This window comes from Lissotriton helveticus, chromosome 7 (genome assembly GCF_964261635.1).
Source record: "Lissotriton helveticus chromosome 7, aLisHel1.1, whole genome shotgun sequence".
Taxonomy (NCBI): domain Eukaryota; kingdom Metazoa; phylum Chordata; class Amphibia; order Caudata; family Salamandridae; genus Lissotriton; species Lissotriton helveticus.
This window is the reverse complement of record NC_136068.1, coordinates 131,723,220-131,747,320: the sequence shown is the minus strand read 5'-3', so window position 1 is coordinate 131,747,320 and position 24,101 is coordinate 131,723,220. Positions and strand designations below refer to the sequence as shown.

Here is a 24,101-nt window from a genome sequence, read left to right as displayed (position 1 = left end):
CTGGATGAATTAGATTCCGGTGAATTACACACACTTATTTATGATCTATTGAACCCTAATGATGTTGACCCTGTTATGCTGCGTGAGGTCTTTCCATAACAAATATTCATTCTTTGTTGGCAAATATAACAAGATTTTTTTGACAAGTGTTCCTGTTCGTGATCAACATGGGTCCAAGCGATGTTAACCCTGTGATTTAGACTATTGCATCTTGACAACAATGATTGACACTATTCTGATTCAGGCAGCAAGATTTTCTTATTGTTGGCTTATTAGTTCAGTGCTTTTGTATTTTCTCCACCTATGGTATTGAATTTTAAAACTGTGGATAATTTGCGAGAAGTCACGGGGTCTCGAACCCTGAATCCTCGTATTTCTACTTGGCCCCTTTAAATTTTTCCACAGCGCCCTAGGCAGGTTCACGTCCTCGACGTTCGGGCACGTCGGACACGTGACCTGGCTTAACAGAATATGTAAACAGCCCGGCTCCGTTTCCAATCTACTTTTCGGGCAGACGGCAGTCCCTGAATATAGGTGCTGGGCGGGGAGTCGCGAGCGTAGAAGTAAGTACGGGTCCAGCGTTTCCATCTGTTGGCTCGTTCCTGTCGGTGAGACAACATTTTTTACGGAGGATGTTCTAACTTTTCACCTTCCTCCTGACTCATTCACAGCGGAAGCCGCGTGAATATTTCTCACGCCGCCCTGACCCAGGAAGTCAAAGCTTTTCCTCGAACCTGTAAGTGCCTCCCTCCCCCTCCCCCTCGCTCGGCAAAGTTAATCCTGCTGTGTTTACAGTTTGCCACGGGTGTTTTTCCTCACTGAGGTCTTTATTAATTTCTCGTAAGTCTTTCAATCTGATTAAACGATTTCCTTGCCCTACCCAGCTTTAATATAGGTTAGGCACCAGGAATGCGGTCCCAACCACTTAATCGGTTTAAAATCTGGACACGCAGATATAATCACTTTTGCGGCATGCTTGGGAACGTATGTTTCAATAGTCCTTGCTTTGTAACTAATCTAAACAAGGCACTATTTATTAACTCCTCATTTAAAAGGTACAATAACCTCGTAATTACATGATGGGGTCAATGACACAGAGGCAAGGTCGAGCCTTATTGTTGTTTCATTACATGTGACTCATATGGATTACATGTCCATTGTTATGTGTGTTCTAAGTGTCAGTTTGTTCTCTTTCTTCCCTCTACAGGTATCTTTGGCTACTGTACTCCACAGTGTGCCGGCACGGGTAATATCCGTGAGTAACTACCTTTTCACTATTCTATTTTTATATTTTTCACATTAAGTGCCTCACGGGAGGGTGTACCTTAGCGCGTACATACCAACGGAGTGCCATTTAGGTGTGGTCCTGACGAATGCTGTGCGATCCCGCTTTTTGACAGCAGAAACATGTTGACCAGATATTGTAATTAAGGACACTGGTCTCCTAATAGAGAACCCTTGGTTGTCCGACCTTCACGCTTTTAACCTTAATACGGGTTGACCCGCATTAAATATTTTGTTTGGGCTCCAACCTTGTATTTTTTAACCTTGCACTCACATGTTTTGCACATTCTTTTGAGTTGAATCACCATTATACTCACCATCAACCCGCTCCGCTGTAACTCAGGCGTTGTAGCACGCTGGGGCGGCATTCGGCCACCCCAGCGGGGACCCGATGATGAAGCATGTCACCAACTAGTGGTGAGTGAGGGTCCTTCTAAACAGGAGTTGACTTGTCTTGCCCTGTTGGATATAGTCTTTCTTGTCCACAGGGTTGTTGCCTCCTGACTGTTAGGATTGGACATGCTAAATCCCAGTTTTGCCTGAACCAGGTAGGGGTCCAGGAACAACCTGTCACTTTGATTTTGTTTTTGCTTTTCACGTATGTGACGTTTCACATAAGCACTCCTTAGTTGTTTTTGATATACTTCATGGGGTACAGGAGTGTTTACTCGAGCCCTATCTCTCTCGTTGGTATATCCATATTTAAAATGTCCACATATATAATTCATAAGTGGTTCCATTTTCTTAAACCACACCTGCCTCTTGTTATATACTACAGCTCAATGATAATTGACAGATAACTCTAATATTAAGTAGCAAAAATTCATACTTGTAAAAAGACTCAGAGCCTTGAGTGATTACTAGCTCCATAGTTTTATTCAATGTCTAAGTAAGGACACCTCCAATATGCTATCCAATTTAGCATATGCCTTAATACCGAGAAAGGGGGTAAATCATGATTTAGTAATGTGCCATGCTATCTCTTCATGTAACCCTTTCTTAACACAATCCAGATGAAAAATCCAAAAGGTTTCACATTTCTTACGTGTCAATTCAGTTGGTTGACCACTTTGCTTTGTACCTTTTCTGTAATGCACCATTTCAATTCCATTTCTGTATGTTGTTTATCCAAGAAATGCTGTACTAAAGTGCAATGGTTCTTCTTGTCCTTATGGTGGACTTATGTTCACTGAATCTAAGACGAAATTCATGTCCAGTCTCACCTACATATGCTAGCCCACATGGGAAGAATAATATATAGACAACATTACTGCTCGTGCAGTTTGCAAGGTATCTGGGTTTGATATTTCTATCCTTGTAACTGAAAGATTCAGTTACAAGTGCTGCATCGCAGGCATGATATGACTCACACATGTGGTTTCCCAATACCACAGGTAGTCCAGTAATGGTGGTTTGGTGCTGGGTATTCCAGATTTTATTTCTGGTATGAACCAGAAGATCTCTTAAGTTCCGATTCCTTCTATATGCCACCAGTGGTTGTTGGAGTCGAACCGCATTCTCATCTGTGTTTAGAATCGTCCAATTTTTATTGATCACATTTTTTATTGTAAAATGTAATGCTGAATGATTAATAATACATGTGATCTGATCACGCGGTGCACGTTTTGGGCCTTGTAACAGGGCGTCTCGATTATAATATTTCACCCTTTTATAGGCAAGTCTCACAAGGCGATGTGGATAACCACAATCTAATAACTGTTTTTTCAACGCATCCCCATGTTTATGGAAATCCTCCATACTCGTTCAATTCCGATGGACACGAAGGATTTCTCCGAAGGGAATTGAATCTTTTTGACCGCTCGGATGGAAACTACAATACTGTAATATAGTGTTTTTGGCCGTAGGCTTCCTAAAAAGGCTGACCTGTATGCTACCATCTAAGCCACCAATTATAATGTCCAAAAACTCCACCTGTGTGGAGCTAAAATTTGCAGTGATTTTTAAGTTCTTATCACTGGCATTAAGCCAAAGTATATGCTCCTGCAAATTCTATGCATCTCCTCTCCAAATAAAAAAATATCATCAATAAAACCCTTCCACAAAAAAACATTCTCAAAATTGTGCCGCTTCATTAAAAACATTTTTCAACTCCCATTCACCCATATAGGTATTTGCAACGCTCGGCGCGCAAGAAGCACCCATATTAGTGCCCTTGATCTGCTTGTACAAGGACCCATCGAAGTCGAAGAAATTATTTAATAGGACTATCTCCTGGCATTGCAAAATGAAACCATCCGGTCTATCCTCTGGGGATCTCTGGAAGAGAGATGCCACTGTTTGCTACGCTTGACACTGAGGAATATTTGTATAAAAGGACTTCATGTCAAGCGTTACCAAAATATCGGTACCTGGATTGAAGGGCACCCCCTCACTCTTACTGATGATATCGCCTGTATCACGAATGAAAGAGGCATAACTTTGAGTCAATGGGCATAAGTAAGAGTCCACGTATTTTGATAATATTTTGATAATGGTTCATTACTCGAACCAATAGTTGAAATTATCGGAAGCATTGGTGGGTTTTCCTCATTCTTATGCGTTTTAGGCAGGCCATACAAGGCCGGTGTTATGGGGCATGTTTTTTTCAAGAAACTACACACTTCTTCACAAATGAGGCCATCAGCCAATGCCTCGTGTGTTATTGCTTGAATATGCGCGTTTAATCTTGTAAGCTCTCTCAAATGTGCCTTCCTATAATGCTCCGTTACTGGCAACATATCCAACATCTTGTTATTGTAATCAATCTTATTCATAATAGCAATTCCTCCACCCCTGTCACAAGGTTTCACTACAAGATCATTATTAAGCTTGATTTTATCCAGGGCTATATAGTCTTTCTTTGACAGATTGTAGCACAGTTTAGCCGGATGTTTGACAATACGTGCAATGTCTTTCAAGACATTTTGCTAAAAAATATTCACCTCTGGTCCTACCATATCTAGTGTTGGGGTAAATACTGAAGGAGGTTTGAACTGCGATTTCTCTCTATTTTGGTAGAGCGCACTAGTTGTGTAACAACTTCGAAATCTTAACGAATAAAATTTGAAAATTCAACTGTGGAAAATAAACCGATGAAGGATAACGTAAAGAAGGTTTCCTTCCCTATTTACTCTCCACAACTTTTGGGTTAGTATTTATGGAATTAAGTGGCAAAACTGTGTTACTTTGGACATGGTAGTTATGTTGTGGAAAGCCATTTTTAGAGCTTCATTGTGACGTTTTCTTTTTAGAAAATTGTCGGCCTCTTCTCGCACTGGTCTTTAGGAATAATATATATTGAATCGCGCACTTGCTAAGGACATCGCTTTGGGTAAGAACACTAGGGTATTAAGCATAAAATGCATTGTTTAAAAATCCCTACATGCGGACTAATGATATAATTTGTTATCCGCACAGAGAGAGCAGCAGTATTCGTCGTGAACAAGGGAAGATGTTTTCTCTGAAAATTAGAACGTATTAGCTGCAATTTGTCCAAATTCTATAAATCCTCTGACCCTGTGAGTAGTCACGAGGATTTGGTTGATAACGAGTAATACGACCTTGCACAATTGAAATTAATTTTTCAAGGTGAAAGGTTCTATCACACCTCTTCTTTTGGGATACAGCTGGTCACTAGAATGTGGTGGTTGTTATTTTTAATATTGGTGGCTGGTACTCTGTAGTTTCCTTATGTTCACATCTCCTTACCACTGGTCACACTGTGGCATGCTCACTAAATGTTGGTATGAATGACTTTTTGGGCTCCCATTTGTGAGCAGTGGGAGCGGAAGAATTGTGTGGTTGGCTTTTGACTTGTGATTTCAGGTATGTTTTCATGCTCGGTCCAATCAAGAATTGATGAGGCTAAACTTGGGGCTTACAACAGTGACTTTTTTGTATGTTATTTTAGGTCCCCTGGTTGCTGTGAAATTGATGCTTTGAACATAAGAATCAATCTGGTTGTGGAGGTTTATTTGTCACACACAACCTCCACCTTGTTCAGATGCTGTTTGTATGAAGTTTGTGAGAGTGTGTATGTGTTTGAATGGTTATGATATGGATGTATTTATTTGTCAGTCCAGGGGGTGTTTTTCTTGAAGTGGATTTGTAAATGTGAATTTGTATTATGTACATTTTATGTAACTATTGAAATGATTCTGTTTTTTGTACAAATTTTCATTTTTTTAAAAATTTTGTTTTTATTGGTTTTACAAAACATTGAGTCAGACATCGCACAACAATATATAAGGACATATATGCATGTGAAGTAACATGACCTAGTTACCATCAATACAGAATAGTACTCTTTAACAATGTTAAACATTCAAAACTGCCTACAAATGGCAACCTCCAAAATAAGTTTTCAATTTTTTTTAAAACGGCATGTCGATACAGGTCCTTCTCAGTATCCCAATATGCGTCAGAAAGTTTGGTGGAGCAAATGGCAAATTGTGAAAGCCTTCAGGACATAATATGATCAAAGATATCTTAACAAAAAACTACAACAACCACCCCACCTCCCCGCATGCTCGGCCTTTATTATTCAACAATAATAGTTGTACACCCTCCACTACCACATGTGTGTGCATTGCGGCTTCAAAGTCCGTCTGAATGGAGCTGTATAGTCCCGTTAATTCACCTAACACAGTACACACACAACACGAGGAACCCACGTGTCGCATATTCGCAGTTCAGACCTCCCTGTGACGATCACAACGTATCCCAGTAGGACAAAATATCTATTGCAGTGTATTCTTCCTGTATTGCATACCAACCTAGTGACATCGGTGTTTTCCTTAGGCCCCTAAATTCCTCCCTTTTCAATTCAGCCCCTTCCGCTCTACCCCACTTCAACATTTCGGTGTGCCATTCCAGTAAGGACAGGGCTCTAGTGGCTTACCACCTTGTGGTTATGGATCTCTTGGCTAAAAGGAACGCTAGGTTTGCAAAACGTGGGGCAGGGTTGCCCTTCTTTTCACGGGGTCCCAGACCCAATATACAGTATTCCAAGGTGTCATTCCGGCGCACCGGGGCCACCGCCGTCAATATCTTGCTCCCCGTCGCCCAGTAATGTCCCAGTCTTGGGCAAGCCCATACCATATGTACTAATCGGGTGCGTGGCAGTGTGGGTAGTCGGCGTTCGCCCCTTGATACATAGCGCTCAGTCTGTGTGGGGTTAAATACGCCCTGTATAGCAACATCAACAGGATAAACTTAAACTTGGGATTTCAAGAGACCTTCTTGGGGAACCCCAATATAGTGTCCCATTCTTTGGCTGTAAATGTACGACCCACATCGTCCTCCCACTTGTCGCGTAGTGGCTGTAATGAGAACACTCTCACAACTCGAATCCCATGAGTTAGCCATTTAGTCAGCCGAGCCCTGTTATCCATTAGGCACTGCATGGTAAGCAGTGTGTTCGCAGGTGGTTCAGTGCAATCCAACACCACAAGGATGCAGTGTGTAGCGTTTAATCCTGGCCAGCGCAGGCAAAGTGTCACCATATAGTGCCACGCTGTTACTTGTAGCAGGGAGCAGAGGCGGTCAGCACAGTATTGGGAGTGACCCCCTTTTGATATTGCGCCTCACAGCTTATCAGAGGTCAGCAGTTGACCATGTTCCAGTCGGGGGGGGGGGGGGGTGGGGGGTGAATGCCCGCAGTCCCCATTCACCGCGTCAAAAATGCCAGTACTCACTCAGTCCCCACTGGGAGCGCTATTAGAGATGGGAGCGACACCACGTAGCCCTCAATATCTCGCCTGTAATCACCAGCTGTCCATGCTCCAGGTGGCGGGGGGAGGGGCGGGGACAAAATGCCTGTGGTCTCCACCCACCGCAGCGTTGGAAGCACCAGCACTGGACTCAGACCGCTCGGTAAGCTCTAATAGCATCCACGCTTATGCATGCCAGTTCTGAGCCGGGCCAGTCGCAGCCGCCATTTTGTCCGCCGGGGGTCATTACCGCGGTGCACCAAGTATGAAAGACAGCGCTCGCCTCCACCTCCCCGAATGGAAGCCGCCACCACGTCCGCACCTGGGACCGCCATAGCGGGAGCTCCGCTCAATCCGCCCGACCCGACGGGGCAGTGGTTCAGCAGGCACGGCTCTGCCCTTCTCCTTCTCTCACCGCCAGCCGCCCAAGACCGGCACTGAAATCAGTAGCTCGCAGCAGGTGCCAGGAGTCACAGTCCGACCCGCAGGCTCCAGAGAAGTTCCGCCGTCTTTAAATATTCGTCCCACCTCAGCAGGTCCGGTATTAGGCAGGATAATAAGCTGTGTCAGGGTAGGAGGCGGAGCTCTTTTAGCTCACGTCCTCCATGCCCAGCAGTTGGCCTCTCCCCCCTTTGTACACTTTCTTTTTTTTATTTTGAAAAAATGTATAGAATGAAAAAATAAAAATGAAATGCTAGAAAGTATATAAAGCAATGAAATAAAAGTTATGAAAATTGAAATGTTAAGTGTCACTGTTGTGATTACATGTATGAGATAGCCTAAGAGAGATTAAGTCTCTGATATAAGGAATAGATAGGCTACGAGGGAGCCTATTTAGTGTACAATAAATGCTGAACACATCATCTGGATAAGCCTAACTGCTTGCCCACATACCACAGAGAGCTCTTAGTACTTATCTAATTTGGCCTCTGCTGTACCTCTGGGGACTCCCTGGGCTCTGTAGGAAGTTGGCTCTGTGTATACTATACCAAAATAAGGTATAGTGTGACAGCCACAAATCTATAACCCACTTGCGGGCATGGCCTAGTGAGATGGCAGATAGGAAACTGAGTTTGTGCACTCCCTTTCCCCCCCCCAGCTTTTATCTTGCTTAATCCTGAGGTTTGACAGTTCAGAGATGTTTCTAATGGTGGCACTGCACCGCATGAGATACCCGTGGTCGGGGAGTTAAACGGACACAGGAGGCTTTGGCGGCTCAAATGCTGGTGAAGGGAGACTGCAGAGTGATCCCAGTGGCCATTATGATGTAGATTCACGCGGCATCAAAGCGAGTAAGACAGTGTAGCAGTGATCCTTGCCAACATGGAGCAGTGGCTAACCCCCCAGAGGCCTCCCTGCTCCTGCTATTGAGTGGTGATGCGTGAGGGTTTGGAAAGGCTCTCAGGAGTGCCAGGGGAAGTTGGCAGCCTGTGAGGAGTTGGGGGGAAGGGCCCATTTTCCTCCACAACATGAACATTGGTTCATGTTGTAGTGGAAAGTATCGTGCAGGAAGTCAGTGACAGAGGCTGATTAATTTCTTTTATACTGTGTACCGTAATCGGTTTTTAACCTGGTATTTTTTTTAAAACTGTTTATCTACATTTAATGTCTGCTGCTTGAATTTGAACTGCTTATACTGCTACAGTCTTACCGCGTTTCGAGAGGATGAGGTTGTGTTTTCACCCGTGCTGGAGGCGTGTGCACTCTTCTGGGTTTGCTCTACCCTCTGTTGGGTCCTCTAGGCTCCCGTAGGGTGGAGTGGGGACGCCATCTTGGGCTGTAGCATTTAGTCGCGCAGGCAATAAAATATATGCCTGGCGCGACTGTGCTGCTGGCGCCTGGATGGCGCCAGGGTCCATACACCCTGCCGCTTGTAGCCCAGGTTTGGTGCAATATTCTGCAGACGATCTACCTTCCCCTAACTGTGAGCACAACATCACCTATCAGCACTCGGTACAGACTGATATCGGGCAAAATACATGCCATGGTTGTCCCTTTGTGCTACGCCAAGTCTTTTTAACTCTGCTGGTAGCCCAAACAATGCCCAATGTTTCCTTTTAAATTGCTGATCCCTCCCCAATCACAAATTTGAAGTTGCCGACCTTATTGTAGCTAAGCAGATGACCGCTCTTTTCCTGGTAGAAGTTGGCTTCATGATCAGTCCTCTCCAGACATTCTAGATGCCATCCCAACAGGCTATGCTATTACTAGGTTGGATAGACCGCAGGGAAGGGGAGGCGGGTTTGCGGTGATATACAAGCATCAGCTACGCTGCAATTTCTCAGAAGTACAGATCAGTGGGGCCGAAGCAGCTTTCTTTTTCCCTAATTATCTCAGGCCGTTGCTCCTTCTATGCCCTTTTGATTTATTTTTCCTAATTTTAGGGGACCTTAACCTACACTTTGATGATCCAACCTCACTCAATAGTGTAGACTTAATGGTGGGCTTAGTCGTTTCAGCTCCGTCAGTTGGTACAGGAACCTACACATATACGGGGAAACATTCTTGACCCCATTTTTGTAAATCCTGAGTTAGTGAAATGTGCCTCCCCGATTCCTATTGCTTGGTCCGATCATTATGCTATCTCTTTTCAGATTATGGATACCCATCTCCCACCAAAACCATCACAGGTAGGTCTCGGGTAATCCCTGGACAGGGTGCAGTGTAGGTGAAAGGCAGGACATATACTATGGTGTGTTCTGTCCTGACAGTGAAAAACACTCCATTTCGTTTTTCACTGATGAAAGGCCATCCTGCCCATAGGACAGAATGGGAGAGGCTGGGTGTTGTTTGTTAGCCTAGTTTCCTGTCAGTTTATAATGGAGAGGTGAAGTTTAGTATGTATGAACTCAATGTCAACGCATCTTTCTGTGAAGGGGGTTTTGTCACTGTGTTCAGAAACCACTCTTTTAGAAAGTGGCTGAGTTTTGAGCTCTAGGCGTTTCTGTTGAGTGTGGATTGACTGCCTGGATCTCGGAGGTGAGAGAAGCTGGGAGAGGTCTTGACCCAGGGAGGGGTTGAGATGGCATCAGGCTGCCCTGCATCTGGAGAGTATGGGGAGGTGAAAAGGCCTGGGCTGGTGCTATAAACCAATTGACCCATCTCCTGCTGAGTGAATAAGGATCCAGACCCCCAGTATCAAAGGGAGAGAGGTGACACTGGGAGGGAGACATCATTACTGATTTTGGGAGGGGTCAGGGACCCCTGAGCACAATCTAACTTCAAAGACAGTAAGGGGTATAACTTTGAGAGCTGAAACCCCTGAACGTTGGAATGAAACTGATATGGATTGAGACTGAAAAGGCTTCAACCCAGGGGCCCGGGGTGAGCTGGCTACCCGTTTGGAAATACAGGATCATAAAAGTTTCCAGAGAAGTCCCAAGCAGCGCGGTGTGAGCGTGCTTTTCCAGCTTGAGACCCTCAGAAGTTGTGCCTTGTGATCGTGGGCACACAGGAGTAAGCTGAGTCTCGGATGCGCTGGGTGCGGGTCGTGGTGCAGGCCAGACGTTGGTGAGGAGCGCCTGCTCGTGGTGTGCAAGGGGAGACGAAGTGAGACTCGGAAGCGCAGAATGCGTGTCGTGGTGCAGGCCAGGGCGTTGGTGAAGAGTGCCTGGATATCGTGTGCACCGAGAGAAGAGGAGAGACTCGGACGCGCGCGGTGCGTGTCGAGGTGCAAGGGTGGCTTTGGTGAAAAGCACCGGGTCGTCGTGAGCACCAGAGAAGAGACGAGTCTCGGATGCGCATGGTGTGCGTGTCGAAGTGCAACCTGAGGCACTGGTGAGGAGTGCCTGGGTAGGGTGTGCACAGAATTTGAAGTAAAGTCTCCACAGTGCTGAGGGCGGATCTCTGTATTGACTGAGACCGCCGGAAGGAGGGCCAAGTAATTGGGTCCTCGGAGTAAAGCAGCAGCAGCCCGGACCGGCAGCCCCGGAGGAGCTGAGCTACAGGCCCGAGTCCACAGCACCCCGTTCAAGGATCAAGGCCCAAGTCGCTGAAGTCTGAGAGGAGAGTCGCGCACAGTATCTGGTTATAACGTGGCCCAGTGTATTATTTCTTCATTACACTGTACAGGATTGTAGCGTGACACTTGCTTTGTTTCTTCCTGGTACAGGGCATGCTGGTAGTGATACGCATTGCATTATTCCTTCAATTGCAAAGTACATGACTGTGGCGCTACGTATGGCATTGTTTCTCTGTTGCACAGTACAAGAGAATATCGTTGCGCATTGCAGTATTTGTTTTCTTTTGCCTCGTGTGTGATTCTAGCAATACGACTTGTCTAACCTTTTGGAAACGGTTAGAAGTGAGCTTAACTGTTGGTTAGAAGCGGTGGTTGGGATTAGAACCTAACAACCCACCGGAAAGAATGCTACCCATTCCTATATATTGATTTTGTATCGTGTGGACGTATCGTATGATTTCTTATATAAAGATTATACTAATTTTATAAAAACTCATGTGCAGTCTATTTGTGGTGACATCATTGGGTTACTGTGAGTGGTTGCACATACTGTACAATCGTGCCTTGGAGATAAGCCTGGCTGCTTGTGCCAAGCTACTAAGGGGGTGAGCAGGGCTATCTCAGATGGTGTCCTTACTTAGCCTAACGTTGAAGCGAGGAATTGGAGACGCCTGCCTCCTGCATTTGGTGGCAGCGGTAAGCGATAAGGACCCCCACTTCCAACACTATGCACATGCCTATAACGAAACTGTCGGAAGAACTATTGGTCCCAAGATAAAGAGACTGATCTGCTTGCGCTAAAGGAATACCAATAAAAATATGGGTAGCTCTGACTGTATTCTACACACAAAAGATCGACGAGGCTAAGAACACTCCTTGAGAGATTTTTAGAATTGTCAAATCTCTCACTTCTCTTTATCGGGTATCAGCGGTCATGGCTTCTTGTAGGAGTAGTTGCAATGAGATTGCCCGCTTCTTCTTGGATAAAATCTCCTCAATATATGCATATTTTCCTGATACATAATCATGGCCTCTCCTCTGAGGAATTCTGATCCCCTCCAAGATTGAGAGCATCTCAGTGAAAAAGCGATGCTCTCTAGCGGCAAAAATCAAATCTGGTTCACCGCTAGACCCAGTTCCTCCGGTCATTTGGAAATTGGGGCTACCAGCACTGGCCTCCAGATTATGTTCGGTGCTTAATCGGTTGTTTGTAGCAGGCCAAGTTCTGGCGGATCGGAAACAAGCAATGGGGATTCCACTCCTCAAAAATCATCTCTTGACTCAGCTAAACAAGCGACTTTCACCCAATCTCGTTGCTTCCTGTCCTGGCAAAACTGGCTGAAAAGCACATCAACTCCCAACTGACAGTGTTCATCGCAGGGAATAATATCTGTTACAAAACCCAATCGGGTTTCAGGCCACAGTATAGTACAGAATCGGCCTTGCTTCTGGCCTCAGAGACACTTAGTAAAGTAGCCAACAAAGGGAAAATAGGGGCCCTCGTTTTGCAGGATCTTAGCACAGCGTTCGATACAGTTTCGCACATGGTGCTACTGGATCGATTGTGGAAACAGGGCATAAAGGGCAGAATTTTTGACTGGATTGCAGACTTTCTTTATAAGCGCTCTTTCCTGGTAACTCGGAAGCCATATACCTCTGAAATTATCCCTTTACAGTGGAGAGTCCCTCAGGGATCGCCACTGAGCCAGACTCTTTTTAACTTATACCTTCGCCCATTGACTGACATTCTTGAGGGACATGGTGTGAGAATGGTGTTTTACGCTGACGACACTCTGCTTGTTATCACAGTAGCTAATGATGATGATAGGTCCGCAGCAAATTTTAAATCATATCTTGCTGCTTGAAGTTAAATGCAGATAAAAAAGAGTTGCTGGTGGTGGGGAAACAGCCCTCTATCTGGTACTCAGCATGGTAGCTGCCGGATCGGGCCCCATCCCTAAACCGAAAAACCAAGGCATCCTCTTTGATGCTCAGCTATCATTTGAAAGTCTGATCAGGGCCACAGTGTGCACCTGTTTTGGAGTGCTGAGACTGTTTCTGAGGCCAACAACAGCCGCTACACAAAAAAGAGTAACTCAGGCCCTGCTGGTGTTGCGGCTTGACTACTGTAATGTGCTATATCTGGGAACCTCTAGAGACAGACTGGCACTGCTTCAAAGAGTACAAAACGCAGCAGCCAGGATGCTATTAAGAATTCCAAAATGGACCTCCATTAGGTCTGGTTTAGCTAAACTTTACTGGCTTCCAGTTAAGCTCCGAATCTCATTCAAAGCGATGTGTTTCACGCACAGGATAATGTACCGGAAGGGCCCTAGTTATCTCTTTTCCCTGATCAATACCTACACTCCTTCCAGAGTACTCAGATCTGGAGCAGCAACGCTGGCAGTGATTCCCGGAGTACACTGGGCACGACTGGGGGGGGTTGCTCCTTTGGTCTTCATGCAGCCAAGCTTGGAACTCTTTGCCACTCAATCTAAGACTTGAATAGTCGGATGCAAGTTTCCGCAGAAATCTGAAGATGTGGCTCCTTAGACACAATTAGAAGCCTACCTGCTCCTGACTTTCTGACTGACAAGATACTGCTTAGCACAGGGACACTCCGCTTGGAGTAACCAGGCGCTTTATAAATCTTAAATTCATTAATTCAATCATTGGTCGGAGCATGGTTTCAGCGAGGTTGTGCCCTGTCCCTGAGGCCTGATCAGATCTCCGGTGAACCGAGATGGGCTTTGGAGACCCAAATTGTGAGGGACTTATTGTTGTTACTAAACAAACTTGGAGCAGATGAATAGGGTAGACTAAGTCCTTGGATGGTGTGACCCTCTATATTTGTGGCATGCTTGGAGAGTACCAGTGAGCCAGTTGGCAACCTAGATCCAGGGAGGGGGGGGGAAGGGACTTTGCAGTGGATGGATCCCTTATTGGCATGTTTCTGATGGATACTTCCAACCACAGGTTCCTCACCTTTTGAATATCCCTAAGACTGGCTCTGGAAAATCTTTAGCTTTCCCACTGCACGCTGTAGGTTGCATCATATGGCTCATGCAGATGTCGCTCCAGTCTGGAAGTGACGTGGGGTTGTATATAACACCACCATCGCTTAAACTACATGGTTTAAACCTTGTACCGAGTTTGACAAGCAAATGTCTGTGACCGAGCCCCATCAGGTTTGCCTGATGTCTGAATACAAAGGCCTGCTAGGACTGGGACTTGATGAACCCTAAGGCCATTTGGGCCCGAAAGCCAAACAATTTTTGCCAAGAATTGGATGACCATACGCTGAACAGTGTAAGTGAAGGTCCCCATATATGGTAAAATTCTGGAACCTGTTCTGGTGTCCGATCTTCATAACACTCTGAGTCTTCAGGTAAGTTGATGTAGAGTAAAAAATCTAAGCTGAACTCTGCGCCTTCTCGAGTTGGAGAGTGGCGGGAAGAGGCAAATGCATCCACGTGCCTCTGTATTGCTAGCGAAGCAGATTCCCATCGGAGCAGATTCCATTCCTTCTTCTGAGACAACCCAACTTTATGGTCCCATCTGCAATGCCGCGGGAATCTAGAAGATTCATGAAGTAATGCTGCGCCTAATTGGCTTGTTATGACCTCTACTGGATCATGGGCATCGATGACGAATCGCGGTCCATTGTTCTCTGCCTCAGAGAGTGCCAACTCAGCCGAGACCGCTCCCTGACCCAAGTGTCTTGGAAATGTGTGAATAGTTCTCCAAGTGTCTGCTTTGCAAATTTCTAAACTTTAAATATTTCTCAGTAATGCAGTGGTAGCCACTGTATCACCGATTGACTGGTCTATTCTTTTTCCATGCAAGGTTTTGTTAGGATTCTGCTAACAAAGGATTCTGCGAGGGGCTATCCAGCTAGATAAGGATTGGTTTGATGTAACAAATCCCATTTGTAAAGGAACATAGTTTACAAATATTTGGACATTATCCAGTCTTTCGTATGGTCCAGATAAAAATGTTATACCCTCCCCGCATCAAGAGTGTAGTGAAACCTCTGCTGGAGATGATAGGTTTTGAGAAGGGTGGCTAAAGTAATAACCTGATTGACTTGAAGGTCCAAACCCGCTTTAGGGAGTAATTTAGGAGTTGTCATCACATGTTTGCCCCTGGTTATAAGCGCTAGGCATATTAAAGTTAGACTTGTTAGCTTTGCAAGTGCTTGCTATCCATTCGGTTACTGAAATTGTGGGAGTCAGCCTGATTGCTTAACACTCCAAGTCCTTTGTGGACCTGTAGAGCACAAGGAGCACTGAAAATAGGCTGGCCTGAAAAAGGGATTTGGATGGAACTGATTGAATGGAGGTATGAACATGCATTGGCATAGCCAGTAGGTCTCGCCTTTGGGACCTTATAAGTGTTTAGTTATCCAGAACAATAGCCTTGGTGCAACAACATCAACTGTTGCATGGCTAATCACTTATAAGGTCCCAAAGGCGAGACCTATTGGCTATACCAATGCTAGGTAACAATTGAGGTTGTGGCAGGTAGAATGCTGCAGTGCGCTTCTGTTGCCTTTGCGTAGATAACTTCATTTGTCAAAAATTGTGAGCACTCTGGAAGAGCCCCACTCCTCAGAAGCGCTGTGGTTGCATTAATTGGCGTTTAATCGCTTCAACCAAAGAAGGGTGTCTTCAAGTGTGTGCCAAAGGAGAGTGCAAAAGATTATACATTCAAATCAATTAATCTGTGAATTCTAATAACGAAGTACGTTGCACGAAATCATCCACTCCAAATTTAACATACTGCAGCAAGCATGACACTGTAAAAATGTTTACTCTCAGCAGAAGCAAAGTAATTCAGGCAGTTAATGGAAGAATGTCTGGTAATTATCAATATTTGAGTCGCTCCAACAATTGATAAAGTCTAGCCATAATAAAAAACGGAGCCAATTTGGGCATTAACGAAAGCGCATTTAGGCATTAACAATAACCGAGGATCCTGCATGTTCACGTAAATGAGTCTGCGTGGGCATTAACAATATAAGAATGAGCCTGCCTGCTCACGCATCTACGGAGGTCAACCGACCAAAACACAGATACCTTAAAACAACCGACCAAAACACATACCTTAAATCAAACGCTCTTGAAGATAGACAATTATACATAAATGCACACACAAAAAGTTAGACAGGAAGACCTACTTTGGGCACATAGTTGGACACAGATATATATGCACAGGGAGAGGCATCCACATGGGTGCCACAACAGAGACAGTTGGGCACACAGCTATCCTATTATAATGGCTTTAGTTCCAACGTTAAAAACACACGCACATGTGCCACCACACATTTAGACAGGCTACAGATTTAGACAGGCTAGTCATGTTGCCAACAGCTGTACAGAGATGTAAAGACACAGTTACACAACACACACATGCACGCCGTCTAACATCGCTCTCTGTAACCTGTCGTGTAGAAGTTCACCCCCGCCACTCACACACGCACCCTGCCCGTGAACCACCAGATTGATAAGAACATTTGCTTTTCCAAACTGCTTAGGGTTGGGCCCGGGAGGGACCAGCTGATGCAACATGGTGCATTACAGCACCTCTCTGAAGGAATGTTATATCAAAGGTGATTACTGACTCAGGAGAGTTTAACCCCGGGATTACCAGCCAGAGACAGGTGGGGGGCAGGAGGGGTAGGGAGGGGCAGCAAGATAAGGAGAGGTGTTTGTGTGTGTTGAAGGAAGAAAGAGGCAATACAGCAAGGTGGGGCTGGCAGAGCCGATAAAAATAAAATAAAAAACCAAGAGCAGGGCTACTGGACAAGTGAGCAAATTGTTTGCACAAAGCAAAAGTTATTTATCTGCCCTATTGCTGGCAAAGTCTAAAGTTTCTATTATCCTGACAGGGTGTCAGGTCTTTAGAGGTTTATTGCTTTGATAGTGTGAAAGGCTTTCATCCGGCTGTCAGGCATGATTATCGTTTGCTGAATGTATGATTCTGAAATTGATTCTTTTTATTTCAACCTTGCGTGTCCCCCGAACAAATGACAAAGAACAATATTGTGAAATCCCAGCTATAGGAACAATTAAAAGAACAATAACATATTTTACTGCTGTAGTCAGTCGTTAGGTAGAAAGTCATGCTGGGTACCTAAAATATTTTTGAAGAATGCCACACAGACTTAATGAAACAAGCTTGCGCCTCGCGCTGAAAGTTTTTTTAAAAAAAAGGCGTGCAGGCTGCAGCGGGAGAGAGAGGCGGAGGGGTGCACCCGTGAGTGGTGCATGCGCACTGGGAAGAGCAGTCTGCTCTTTTTCAAAGCACATACTCGTGCTTGTGGCGCGCCGCTCCTCACTCCCGCAAAGTGTGTGCCACTACAAGCACGAGTATGTGCTTTGAAAAAGAGCTGCACGACGGCTAAAGGTCTACTGTGCAGCGCATGCGCGCTGCGTAGACGAGGCCTAAAAAGCATCTTTGTGCACGCTCAGGCAATAAGAGAAGTCTGTGATCAGGGGCTAGCCAGGGCTGTAAGTGAGGAGGGTCAACAGGGGTCTCAAACCTGGCAGTATAACCTGATCTTGAAAGCTGGTATGTATCCGGCCTAAATTAAACCCTGATCTATTAAGAAACAATAACTATTTAAAAAGTTACTGTACTCCATGTCAGCAGTGTAGATCCTGTGAATATTTCATGTTTTACTTAGTACTCCCCAAGAGTGCATGCTTTTCCCACAATTTCTTCTTTGCATTTTTGTATACTGCATATAGTTGTCTCTGCGTCTGTGTGATTTAAGTTGTGGGATCATGTTTATAATGTGCCACGATTCAGACCCCTGAGTTGAGAATGAAAGTGGTGCATATTTCTCACATTGGCTGTCAGTAGGTCATAAAGATGGTCACAGCACCTGTTCATTCAGTCCTTGGCTTTTCTGCAGAGCACAAAGAGCAATAGTAAAGTGACAGTTGTAATTGTGATTTTGTGCGAAAGTATGTGAAGAAGGTACACAATAGTCGAAGCTAAAAAAATTATATATGTAATAATAAATAGTGCTTACAAGTAAGCGGGTGTTTTGTGTGGGGACGGTGAGGTGAAGGCAGTACATGTAGAAGAGTGTCAAAGGAGGGTCCTTAGGAAAGAGATGAGGTGGATATGCAGATGAAGGATTTCAGAAAGATGTTGGGAGAAAAAGGGTGTAAATGTTTAACATGGTGAGAAACTGCAAAGTAAAGTAGTGCGAAGAGAAGAATCTGAATGACTGAGACACTCCGAAGACCACTAACCTTTTACAGACTTTAGCAATGTTTAATTCAAGGTCAATATTTTCCGAATTTAAACATTTTCAGTTTTTATTATTCAGAATAAAATCACGGTTACTCCTTTATCAAATACTGCTACAAGCATTGGCAATCACTATAGGTCTGTGTCTGGACTCACTACCGTAAAAAGTTCAGAGGTATCAAAAGACTGGTCGATGGAATGCTACTAAAATACAGGATTATAGTTTAAATGTTTTAAGCCAAACTCGTTTTGCTTAAGCCACACCTCTTGAAATGATTTCTAGATGCACTTCTTAGGCTCTGTTCCTGTATAGACTACCTCTTTTTCATCCCACCAAAGCATTGCTAAATATTATTGACTTTTCCAAACATTATTCTTTATTTTCTTCTCTTTAAAGGTCACTATTGCCCTGCGTACATCTGGCCACCTACTATTAGGAGTTGTAAGAATATACCACAGAAAAGCAAAGTACCTTTTGGCTGATTGTAGTGAAGCGTTTCTGAAAATGAAGATGGCTTTTCGTCCAGGTACATTGGGTCATTAATATGTTGTTCTTTTATTTCTTTAATTATTGCATTGCTGTATCCCAACTTACAGTGCAATGTCTTGTAGAAAGTGTCTTGACATAGAGTGCCGAATGCAGAGTTGAAGGGTCGTGCATAATCGGATCTTCATTGGCAGTCTTAAGCATTGCATAATCGCATCCATGAGCGGGGTCCAAGAACATCTTTCCTGGAAATATATCAGTTGGAGAAAAAGCACAATTGGGTGTGCCAGGATGCATGCCACATTTATTTGATTTATTTTCTCTTAAAAAGAAACTAAGTGACGAGTAAAATTAAAGTGACTGTATTTCTGTAAACTTATTAAAAGAAAGATAGGAGAAGGCAGGAAATGAAGCCGGATAGGTATCTGCTTTTTGAAGGTGATAATGGGGAACTACATCTTCGTGCTTTCAGGGTTGGTATACAGAAGTTCTCACAAGCAAGCGCTATAGCACAAGATTGTTGTGCAGCATCTTTTCCCTTGTGCAGGGAAAGAGGGTGGGAGTTCTCACACTTGCTGATCAGTGTCACTGCTCTCCCCCGCGCAGTTCCACCATTGAGGGACTGTCCTCCAAGCCGCTCCTGGATACACCCATGGACCCTTTTCCTGCTACTCCTGCAAGTTCTGCGACACCAAGAACAACTCCTCATCTACGAACACACAACAGATATCCGACCCCAACCACCTACAATGCATCCTGCTCAACACCCGCTCGGTCCACAGGCACCTATTGACCTTTGGAATCTACTAGACACCATCTCTCCGGACGTCGCCTTCCTAACAGAAACATGGATGAACGCCTCATCAGCCCCAGACATCACCATCGCCATCCCCGAAGAATATAAGATCATCCGTAAGGACCGCACGGACCACACAGGAGAAGGCATCGCTATCGTCCATAAGAAATCCATTTGCATCTCAACCAGCTCAGACGTCAATCTCGCCAACTCTGAACACCTGCACTTCCAGATCCACATCGACCCCATGACCACACTCAGAGGCACCCTCCTCTACAGGCCACCAGGACCCCGCGCACAATTCAGTGAAGACATCACTGACTTCATCACTCCTCACGCGCTCCCCTCCGAAGAGTACATCCTTCTGGGAGACCTCAACTTTCACCTGGAGAAGAACAACGACCGCAACACCACCACCATTTTGGACAACCTCGCCAACCTCGGACTTAAGCAGCTTGTTACTGCCGCCACCCACATCGCAGGTCACACACTCGATCCTATCTTCACCTCCAGCAAACACGTCTCCTTCAGCCACACCACAGCTCTCCTTTGGACTGACCACAGCTGCGTTCACTTCACCTACAACAAGCCCACATCCAACAACCACCCCCAACCGACTCTGCAAAGAAACTGGAACAAAATCACCATCGACCAGATCTCCTCATCGCTTCTTCTTAACCCCCCAGCCCACTCCTCAAATCCAGACCAAGCAGCCACCAACCTCACCCAATGGTTATCCAACAGCGCCGACATCCTAGCACCACAGAAAAAAACGACAAATCAAACTAGGCAGCAAGAAGGCCTCCTGGTTCAACGATGATCTTAAGAAATCCAAGAAACTCTGCCGCTCCCTTGAGAAGACCTGGAAAAAAGACCCAACCACCAGCACCAAGGATGCCTTCAAAAACGCCACCCGCACACACCACCAACTGATCCGGAATGCCAAGAAAGCTGCTTTCAAGGACCGACTAGATAACAACGCCCACAACAGCAAGGAATTATTCAACATCGTCAAGGAATTTACCAACCCCTCAGCCAACTCCAACGACATCATCCCCTCTCAAGCCCTCTGCGACTCCCTAGCCTCATTCTTCCACAGCAAAATTGCAGACATCCACAACAGCTTCGACAACCGACCCGAAGACCAACCCACCCAACCCCCTGCAGGACCCCCTCCACCCCTGAACATCCTCAATGACTGGAAGACAATCTCCACTGAGGACACCATCCGTCTGATGAACTCCATCCACTCAGGATCCCCCACAGACCCATGCCCTCACCACATCTTTAACAAAGCAGACTCCATCATAGCACCGCACCTCTGAGACGTCAACTGCTCCCTCAACTCCGCAACCTTCCCGGAAAGCTGGAAACATGCCGAACTCAGCGCCCTCCTGAAAAAACCCACAGCTGACCCCACCGAACTCAAAAACTACCGCCCTATCTCACTCCTTCCTTTCCCGGCCAAAGTCATCGAGAAAGCGGTCAACAACCAGCTTGCCGCATTCCTCGAAACCAACAAATCCCTCGACTCCTCACAATCCGGCTTCCGAGCCAAGCACAGCACTGAAACTGCCCTCATCGCAGCAACAGACGACATTCGAACTCTATTGGACAATGGAGACACTGTCGCCCTCATCCTCCTCGACCTCTCCGCTGCCTTCGACACAGTCTGCCACAGCACTCTTTTACAGCGCCTCAAAAACGTCGGAATCCAAGGAAAAGCACTGGAATGGATCACCTCGTTCCTCACCAGAAGAACCCAAAGAGTCCGCCTTCCACCATTCAAGTCAGAGGCCACTGAAGTCATCTGCGGCGTCCCACAAGGATCTTCACTCAGCCCCACCCTCTTCAACGTATACATGAGCCCCATCGCGGCCATCGCACGCCAACACAACCTCAACATCATCTCCTACGCCGACGACACTCAACTGATCCTATCACTCACCAGAGACCCTAACACTGCCAAAACCAACTTACATGAAGGAATGAAAGAAGTAGCAGAATGGATGAAGCACAGCCGTCTGAAACTGAACTCGGACAAAACAGAAGTCCTCATCCTAGGCACCTCCCCCTCCGCCTGGGATGACTCCTGGTGGCCAGAGGCCCTGGGAAAAGCACCCATCCCGACGGACCACGCACGGAACCTGGGCGTCATCCTGGATTCCGCACTCTCGATGAACAGACAAGTCAATGCCGTTTCTTCATCTTGCTTCAACATTCTTCGCATACTCAAAAAAACATTTCGCTGGATCCCCACCGAAACTAGAAAAACGGTCACCCACGCACTGGTCACAAGCCGACTGGACTACGGAAACACCCTCTACGCCGGTACCACTGCAAAACTCCAGAAAAAACTCCAACGCATCCAGAACGCCTCAGCCAGGCTCGTATTAGACATCCCGCGTAGAGAACACATCTCTGGTCACCTGAAAAACCTCCACTGGCTTCCCGTCAATAAGAGAATTACCTTCCGGCTCCTTACCCACGCACACAAAGCACTCTACGTAATCGGACCTGAATGCCTCAATACACGACTGTCCTTCTACTCCCCCCCTCGCCAGCTACGATCCTCCAACCAAGCCCTTGCCACTGTTCCCCGCATCAACAAAACCACCATGGGAGGTAGATCCTTCTCCTACCTCGCAGCTAAAACCTGGAACACACTCCCCACTCACCTTCGCCTGACTCAAAACCACCTAGCATTCAGAAAGCAACTGAAAACGTGGTTATTTGACAAGTAACTCCCCATCCTTCCTCAAGCGCCTTGAGACCCTCTGGGTATGTAGCGCGCTATATAAATTTACTGACTTGACTTGACTTGACTCCTCTGAGCCCAAAGCTTCTGTGCCAGGTAGGTGTTTGAGACCCTCTTCCACCCGGAGGCACAGGATCCCTGGTGGTCTAGTGGAAGAGCACTCTGCTATTCCTTCCGCTCTGTTCGGTGTCCTCTGTGACCATTTTTCTCTTTTTGCTCTTTCTGTTTGGCTCTTTCTCTTTTTAACTCTTTCTGCTTGTTCCCTTTTGTGCTCTTTCTGCTTTTTCTGTTTTTGCCTCTAATTTGATCCGTTTTCCTGCGCTCGCTGCCGCTGCCTCCGTGGACCCCCCCACACCCCTCAGTGTGTCGCTCCCAGCTGATCGCCCTCCCCCGACCCCTTCTTTTTTTTTTTTTTATTAAATTCTTTTTATTAACTGAAAGATAGGTTTTTTATTTCACAACACATTTTATTGAGTAGGCAAGCAAAAGGCAATACGTGGCTCCCCACAGTCAGGAGATCACCACCAAGCATCATGACACGTTTTTATCTGTAATGCATAGTCCATACAATAAAAGATGAATAAGATGACCCCCCCTCCTCCACCCACCAACCCCCACCACCCAACCCCTCAACTACCCACCCCTTATCCCTCCCTAACCCCTTGCACGTGAGTATACAAAGCAACTGGTACTTGGTCGTCTCGTGGTAGGTATGACGCACTGCCTAGGCCTGTACCGCATCTTCAGCCTGTATGTCTTCCTCTTGTTCCCTTGGGGGGGGTCCAGTATCAATCCCCTATACTCCACCCACCGCTTCCAGATCTTAAAGTGTTTCCGGGGGCATCCTCTCGCTTCAAACACCGGACGTTCCAGTCCCATGAAGTAGTCCAATCCAGCCTTACACGCACACAGGGAGGGGGGGCTCTCTCTCCCTTCCATGCTCGCGCCAGGTCTCTTTTGGCAACCACAAGCCCCAACAACAATAAGTGACGTTTATATATATTTCCACCTACTCGCTCCAATACATGAAGGAGCCCTAATCGCGGAGTGCGGGGAAGATCCCATCCCAATACTTCTGACAAGCAACTCCAAACACCCCTCCAGAATCTGACCAACCCAGCACACGACCATACAGTATGCAGCAGCGTACCCACCGCAGCCCCACAGCGCAGACATTCCGGAGACCTAATCAGTCCCGCCCTCCACAGCCTCTCTCGGGTATAGTATGCCCTGTGTAAGTACTTGAACTGAATGAGTCTAAGCCGTATGGCAATTGCGGCCCCTCGCGGGGACTCTAGGGCCTCCCTCCAATCATCCTCATCCAGGGGACCAACATCTCCCTCCCAGGCCTCCTTAAGGGAAAGTAGGGTGGTTGAGCAGTGGGTAATTAGTGTTTGGTAAATTCGGGACACCTTCTTATCTCCAAGGTCTCCCATGAATACCTTCGCTTCAACTGGGCTAAATTCAGGGAGTGACTCCAGGTTAGTAAGGCTAGGTGCTAACGCATGGCGGAACTGGAGGTATCGGTAGAATTGGGTCTTGGGCATGTGGAACTCCGTGCTGAGCTCCTGGAACGATTTGAGGGTGACCCCAGTCATTACATGGCCCAACGACGAGATCCCAATTGCATCCCAGCCATCAAATCCCGTCAACGCAGCCAGCGCTGGTAGTCGCCCGTTGTTCCATAACGGAGTCTCCGCCGTCAATCTACCCCACCAGCCCATGCGACGCAGTGCCTGTCTCCACACCTCAAAGACAACCCGCGTGGCACATGGCAGTGCCTGCCTTAGCCTGGCCGAGTACAGAATCGTATGGAGGGTGTTATTCCCCATCAGCAAGCG

The 24,101-nt window shown here is 46.2% G+C and overlaps 1 protein-coding gene across 6 annotated transcripts in view; it reads left to right on the top strand.

Moving 5' to 3' along the window:
- RAD21L1 (RAD21 cohesin complex component like 1) overlaps positions 1-24,101 on the top strand; it is a 1,165,932-nt gene that overhangs the window by 489,670 nt on the left and 652,161 nt on the right. For all 6 annotated transcript variants that reach the window (XM_078651710.1, XM_078651707.1, XM_078651709.1 and 3 more), the window contains one exon: positions 18,617-18,746. In XM_078651710.1, the coding sequence (XP_078507836.1) occupies positions 18,617-18,746 (130 nt within the window). The remainder of the gene's footprint in view (positions 1-18,616; positions 18,747-24,101) is intronic.